Source organism: Coenobita brevimanus, chromosome 114 (assembly GCF_032717465.1).
Source record: "Coenobita brevimanus isolate Jiangsu-jjx chromosome 114, ASM3271746v2, whole genome shotgun sequence".
In the NCBI taxonomy this organism is placed as follows: domain Eukaryota; kingdom Metazoa; phylum Arthropoda; class Malacostraca; order Decapoda; family Coenobitidae; genus Coenobita; species Coenobita brevimanus.
In genome coordinates this window covers 2,533,035-2,540,116 of record NC_137067.1, presented here as the reverse complement: position 1 = coordinate 2,540,116, position 7,082 = coordinate 2,533,035, and the positions used below count along the sequence as shown (strand labels likewise).

Here is a 7,082-nt window from a genome sequence, read left to right as displayed (position 1 = left end):
GCTCAGTCTGCTGGTGTGGATTGCAGGTATTTTGGCTGATTCATGAAATTACTAGTGTTCTCAACCATCCAGTCTATCTATCTGTCTACCATCAGACACCCTCATCCCATAAGGGTTGGCCATAAAAGAATCAATGGATGTACAACGCTGACACAATGATGCGCAGAAAAGGTTACATGGGGAAGAAAATGATGCAGGGAAGATAATGGTAATGTTGATTGGGCCACCCCCACAACACACAAAAATTGGGCTGTGCAATACATGGACCACCCTGTACACACAGTCCTGTACCTTAGCTGAGAGACCATTAGAAATGTACACATGAATTACGTATAAGGTGTTGTGGTGTGGTTGGGTATTACTGACCTACATTTTATACAAAGTTGCTAATTTTATCTTGTAATATACTAATGGGTATCAAAAGAAATGTTGAAAATATTAGGAATAGACTGTAGGTGCCTTAAACTGTGAGATGACAATTAAGATGAATTATATACAGATATACAAAACCTATTATTGAACTAAGTCACATGATATTTTTTTTTAAACACAAATGACTAGAAAATATATCACTTTACACTCCTATCAATATACAGTAATTCAAGAGGTAATTTTTTGCATTATGGTACAAAACAGGAACTGAGATTACGTCTCCATGTGATACAGAATGTTTCTTTTCCAACAGGTTCCAAATCCCTGATTAATGTCAAATTCTAAGGTTGAATTCCAAAATGGAATTGGTCATTTATCTCCTAATAAAGAATCTGTGATATACAGTGGCTTAAGGACAGGCACAGACTCTAGCTTAAACACTACAAGAGCTCGTTGTAGACCAAATAGGCCCATTCTCTAGCAAGTCCTCTCGGGTCTCTGCATGAAACACTAAATCAAAGTCATGTGAGGTTAACTCTGCTAACGTATAAATAATACAAATGAATACTGCATCAAGAACCATAAAGAGCATCGTTTGCCAGTACAAAATAAGCTCCCATCGGCCACACTTTCTCCAGTTGCCCTGCATTCTAGTGGTGAGATTGGGTAGGGCGCCTCACACAATGTTACGCCACAGCTGTCAATTCACTGAAGTCTTTTCAGGTGCCTCAGAGCTTGTTCAATTTGTAGGATGAATTATATTATACTGTGCATCTTGTGGGATGCCGCAGATCTTGCCAATGTCTTGTATGCTTTGTGGAATGCCTTGGATCTTACCCAAAGTTGTGAAGTGAATTATATTTTGTACAACTATGGAATGACTCAGATCCTGTCAATACTGTATCTTGTACACCTTGTGGAATGCCTTTAATCTTGCCAATATCTTGCATGCCTTGTAGAATGCCTCAGAACTTGCCTGGAGTGATTTATACTTTGTACAGCCAGTGGAATGACTGCAATCTTGCCAACAACTTATACAGCCCATGGAATGTCCTGAATCTTGCCACTACTCTATCTACTATGCTTTGTGGAATGGCTCAGATCTTGCCCAGCTTGTGGAGTGACCATGAGCGGAAGATGGATCGTCGCCGTGCAGATGGTGGAGCCTGGCCCCCATGACTAGCCCTCAGGAGTAAGGTGGCACCTCCCTGTAGGTTCACCCAACGCTCCACACTCACCTCCGCACCAGGCTCTACAAAACATATTTTTTTTACAGTACAGTACACAATACAACAAATCCATCAACATACAAATAAGCACTTTAGATTATTTACAGTATCTCTATCATCCAATCCCTTATTACTCCATCAGGAACATGATGAAAGGTGCCTCCACACTACTAGTAGGACTGACATAACTGGACAGTTTTGTTGGGCCCTCAAATCACCCTCCCCAGTTCCCTGAAAGGAGGATGGCAGATGGAAGGGGAAAGGCAACTTCAACCTGCAGTATATTGGGTTCATATTCACAACAGCCTGGGACACAACAAGAACAGATTAAAATACCTAAATAATAATAATAATAGTAATAACAATATCATCTAACTCTTACTATGTGCGAACCTAAAGGCAAACTGAGGTAGGGATTAATACCTGTGAAGAGATCGCTGAGGGGTACATTGGCAGAGTTGAGAAGCTCCCTGGAACCGGTGCGGACCTCGAGGATGAGTACTGCCCGACGTGACACCTCACTCTCCACCTGCCACTCACAGTCGAAGGTCGGGGATGGACACGCTGGCACCAAGCGGGAACGACCCACAGTTTTGGTGCTACGATTTCCACTGCCACCACCACCACTGATGCTGCTGCTGTTACTGCCCAAACCACCTCCACCCTTCTCATCACTGCAGGGGAGGAAGTTTGGCAGTTAAAGAAATGGTTTGTTATTTGAGATACAAAATTTCTATCTTGTTAACACCTCCAACACTGTACAGCAACTCCTTTTACCTTAACTTGGCTTAATTAATGTCTGCCCATCTTTAGAGCTGAACTGTAGCAATAACTTAACCCCAGAATATGATACTAGTCACAAAGAAGTTCAATGGAAAGGATGTACAGCCACAGCATTGTCTTTTCCTGGCACTAGGTGAAGCAAGTTACAAAAGTACAGTACATTAATTTGGGCCAAGTTATGATGAAAGAACTATGCAAACATCACTACTATTACTGCTCTTGCTAACCTCCACCTGTCTCACCACTGCCATGGAAGGTGGTAGTCAAGGGGACGGAGAAGTAGTCTGCTGCTCAAAGGGATGTGAGTTCATGTCTAGGCAGGGGCACCAATGGTTTGATGATTTCAGTTTTGCCAAAATACTCCTTACTTATCCTCCACAAGACCCACAAATGTCTCAAAATCATCCTGAGTTAGACAGTACTATGATGTTTTTATCATGGACAGTGCATATTAGTACCCAAGTGGTGAAAGGTGAAGGTGCATGGTATGTATAGGGACAGCTGGGCACTGATGCATACAAACTAGTAAGTCTTTGCTCAGGGATGAAACATAAAACTCACTCTCTCAATCGTCTATAAAATAAGAGTGTGCTGAGGGCACACAATCTCTCTCTCTCTCTCTCCCTCTCTCACACACACACACACACATCCCATCCTCTCTCCTCAATAAAATGAAAATACACTACAGCAAAAAATTATACATACTCTCTTCCTCCCCCCTCCCTCTCTCTCCTCACCTAATGCGGACCCTCAAGAAGAGCTGCAGACCAGAGCGAGGAATGTGGAGGCCCTGCACCCTGCCGGCCACACCGCGCACGTTGGTAAACACATCCGCTCGCTGCTGCCTGCTTGAGTTGGTGCTGTTGTTGTTGAGGCTATTCAGAACTTTCGAAGACGACGAAACTAAAAACAGAGATGAAAATGTACACCCACCGCCTCCATTCTACTGTGCAGTGGTAATGTGTAAGTGTCCAGTGAGATTTTTTTTTTTTTTTTTTTTTTTAGGATGCCATTCCAAAGCTAAATTTGTTTAAAAGATGCTATGTATCATGGTACCAATTTTTAACCAATAAAGAGCTACAATTACTGTGGGTAAAATTATAAGGATGAGATGGAGGGATGGAGTGGAGAAGCTTATGAGAGAAGGGGGTGTGAGCTGGGGGGAAGGCAGTGAAATGGCAGGATACAGGGAAACATGGAGGTGATTTGTTTGTTGCCACCCCTTAAAGGTTTAAGGCATCTGGCTATAGATAGATAGATTGACGGATAAAAATTATGAAGGAGACCGTTTTTGCTCATAAAGTCACCAGTAACTGTACCTCTGTGATGGTGAGAATATTACATTAAAAAAAAAAAAAAATCAAAATCAGGCAAATATTAACCTCCAGAACTTTATAAAAAAAATCTCATTGGACACTCTGCATATACTCAGACTTTTATGGTTACAGCACAATATAACACAATCATAATAAACAAGTACAGTATGAAAATAAAGTACTGTATTAAATCACAGTTCACTGGAGATATAACATGATTCTTACAATTCTGGAAAAAATTAATGATCAAATAAGCACCCATGCATTCCTCACTGACGGTTAATGAGTTAGTGAAGCAGGAGAGCATAATATTTTGTAACACTGTATTCTCATCAGGTAAGGAGGTATTTTTTTTATTACACCTTCATATTCTCTTGTACTTACATTTATATTGTTTTAATAGTGACATATAAACAAAATTACAGTTAGCAAAGACACCTGTAATCTGGTTTATGGATTTTTTTTTTTTTCCAGTCTCTGTTCATCTTCTGTATAAAAAAAGTATATTATTCCCTTTAATCCAATGACCTTTTCTCTATTTTTATTTCAATTTCTAGATTATTTTATTCAGCTTTATTGAGACTTTCAGGAGACAGATACAGCCTTGGAAAGTCCTTCGTTACCTAACCTTCCTAACTTGAATAAAATGATCTGGAGAAACAACGAATAAAGTAAGAAAAAAAAAAATACATAACTGAAGTGAAGGAACTAATATACTGTATGAAAACAAAAATGAAAACACAGCAAAATTAAGCTACTGTTTTCATCTGATGGAACTGGGTCACTCACAACTTAAATACAGTGCTATGTTATGGTCATATGAAATTAGATAAGTTTTAAGTTATAAGTCTCCCAACCTGATTCAACCTGGCAATCAAATGAGCTGAAAGAGGTCAGGAATTTGCATCAGATTACAGTACATATGCTATAGTAAAAAAATACATGAAAATAAAGATAAAATAAATAAATAAAATATAAAAAGTGCTGAAAATAAATGAAAGAAAAATAGATAAATATGAAAATGTGCAAAAAAATAAAATAAAACAAAAAGAGGTGCTAAAAAAATAAATAAATTAAAAAATGGTGCTAGGGAGCTTCCTTAACTGTTGAGAATACAGGTTTTTAAATCACCACAACAGTAAGCAAAGATTTCCTTTGACAAGACCCTTTTCATGCATAGCCAATAAAACAGATAGTATATATGGTATATGTGTACCTTCTCGGTAGCTCAAAGGCACAGACAATGGATCGCATTCTTGTTACTTAAGGAAGCTCCCTAACACCTTTTCCTTAGTGATTTATTATTGGATACAGCCAGAATAACACAGAAGTGGATAACAAGGTATAAAAGCAACATAAATAGCTTAAGAAGAGGTGTTTGGGAGCTTCCATGACCGACGAGAATACAAGCCAATAACTCTTCACGGGAGGGATTGAATTAATTCATGCAAACATAAAGGAACAGTCCAACAACAATTCAGTCTTTTGTCTTATGGTATCTGTCTCAAGCAGCTGCCTTTGATTATGTACAGTATATGACTTACGGCCAAACTTTTCTTAGCCTTGCTGATGAATAACAAACATGAATCAACTCACTGTGGTGAGGCTATCTGCTGATTGTTGTCTAGCATAAGCTCAAGCAAACTTTATTACAGTATTATTAATACAGTAATATATTTTTAATATACCATAGGGTTTTGTTAAGCATGGAACAATAACCTGATGTAAGCCAAAACACATAAAAAAAAGTAGTACTGTACAGTAATTTGCAGCTAAATGGGTAAACACCACAGTTTAATGAAATACAATTAAAGGCAACTCCTATGACTGAACACAGTAACACTTCCCACTGACGAGGTGCTTTACACAACAAGTCTTACGTCTGTTAGCCTCTGCTGTCATGAGGAGAAGGTTAGGCTGGGACTTAGCGTGGGAGAGGGACACATCAAGGAGCTCACTGGCGTCCCCCTCACCCCCACCCACACCCACCCTTGGCACCCCCACACTCAAGGATAACTCTAGGTGGGGGTCCAGTTCCTCCTGCGAGATCACCACCGGGCAAAGACTCGGCTCCTCACGTACGCTGGCCTCCGAGCGGAAGCGACGAAGTGGACGGGCAAATCCTCGACGCATCTGGTGGTGCAGGGGAGGTGTCCGTGGAAGGGTACGGAAGGCAGGGCAGCAGAGTGGAAGGAGATGAGGCTTGACGGCAGGGTGATGAAGGAGTAGGAGTGGGCTTGGTGGGATATGGTATGGTATAGAGTGATGAGGGATTAGGATTGGGTTTGGTGGGGTATGGTGTGGTGTGGTGTGCACTGGGTTACATTAGGTTAGGTTATACTAGGTGCTGTGAGGTTAACATAAGAATGGGAGGAAGTTCAGTGAAGGTGAGTGTGCTGCTGGAACTTTATGACTGGGAACTGTGAAGATAGGAACATGGTTTGGTTGGGTCAGGTTGGGTTGGGTTGGGTTGGGTTGGGTTGAGTTGGGTTGGGTTAGGTTAGGTTTGGATTGGTTTGGCTAGGTTATTATACATTGTGTCAGGTCAGCTGGGTTAACATAAGGACTGCAGCAAGTTAGTGAGCATGGGGGACTGTGAGGAGGCAGAACTAAAATATGCACCAATACAGTACTGGCGTTCAAAGTGTTATAATACAGAAGTTGAGGAGAAAGCATACCTATTGATGATATGATATCCTATGCAAAGGGCTGTGTGAGAGAAAGGCAGCAGTGTATAATGGATCAACATAAGGAGGTGACGGTGTTGTTGTAATTTTGGCAATTTTACAGTGCATGAAATCGTAATTTTAGGCATGTGTTTTAAAATGTCACAAATTTCTCCCAACAACTAATTCAGTAAACTGTGTGTGTGTGTGTGTGTGTGTGTGTGTGTGTGTGTGTGTGTGTGTGTGTGTGTGTGTGTGTGTGTGTGTGTGTGTGTGTGTGTGTGTGTGTGTGTGTGTGTGTGTGTGTGTGTGTGTTCCTTATTCCCTTCTAATATACACTTACTGAGTCTATAAGGGAAGTTAAATAAATCACTTGACTCCAACAACGAACAATCAAGAAATATCAACTGCGTCTCCTCCCTAACAAGGTTCAGAGTGTTTCTCTCCCCCTGTTCACCCAGTTGTAATATTGGGGACCTGGATGTAACAACAGCTAGTGCAAGTCGTGTTGTGGTGAAGATAATATGTGTGAGTAATGAGATGCAGTGCTGTACAGATATTAATTTGAAGGTAAAGCTCCTGTGAGATTAAGAGAATGGACCTCAGTGTTAGGGGACTGCTTGGAAAGGTGCAAGAGACGGTGTAACTCGGATAGCAGCCACCAGGTACAGAGATGTGCGAGAGAGAGAGAGAGAGAGAGAGAGAGAGAGAGAGAG

General features: G+C 40.8%; 1 protein-coding gene across 1 annotated transcript in view; it reads right to left on the bottom strand.

Annotated features, from left to right (window-relative positions):
- Positions 1-609: 609 nt before the first annotated feature.
- Positions 610-7,082, bottom strand: part of LOC145418447 (uncharacterized) — a 54,877-nt gene continuing 48,404 nt past the window's right edge. The window contains exons 20-23 of the mRNA XM_080286863.1: positions 5,581-5,833; positions 3,122-3,287; positions 2,025-2,275; positions 610-1,624 (exon numbers count right to left, since the gene is read on the bottom strand). Of these exons, the coding sequence (XP_080142989.1) occupies positions 1,470-1,624; positions 2,025-2,275; positions 3,122-3,287; positions 5,581-5,833 (825 nt within the window). The 3' untranslated portion in view covers positions 610-1,469. The remainder of the gene's footprint in view (positions 1,625-2,024; positions 2,276-3,121; positions 3,288-5,580; positions 5,834-7,082) is intronic.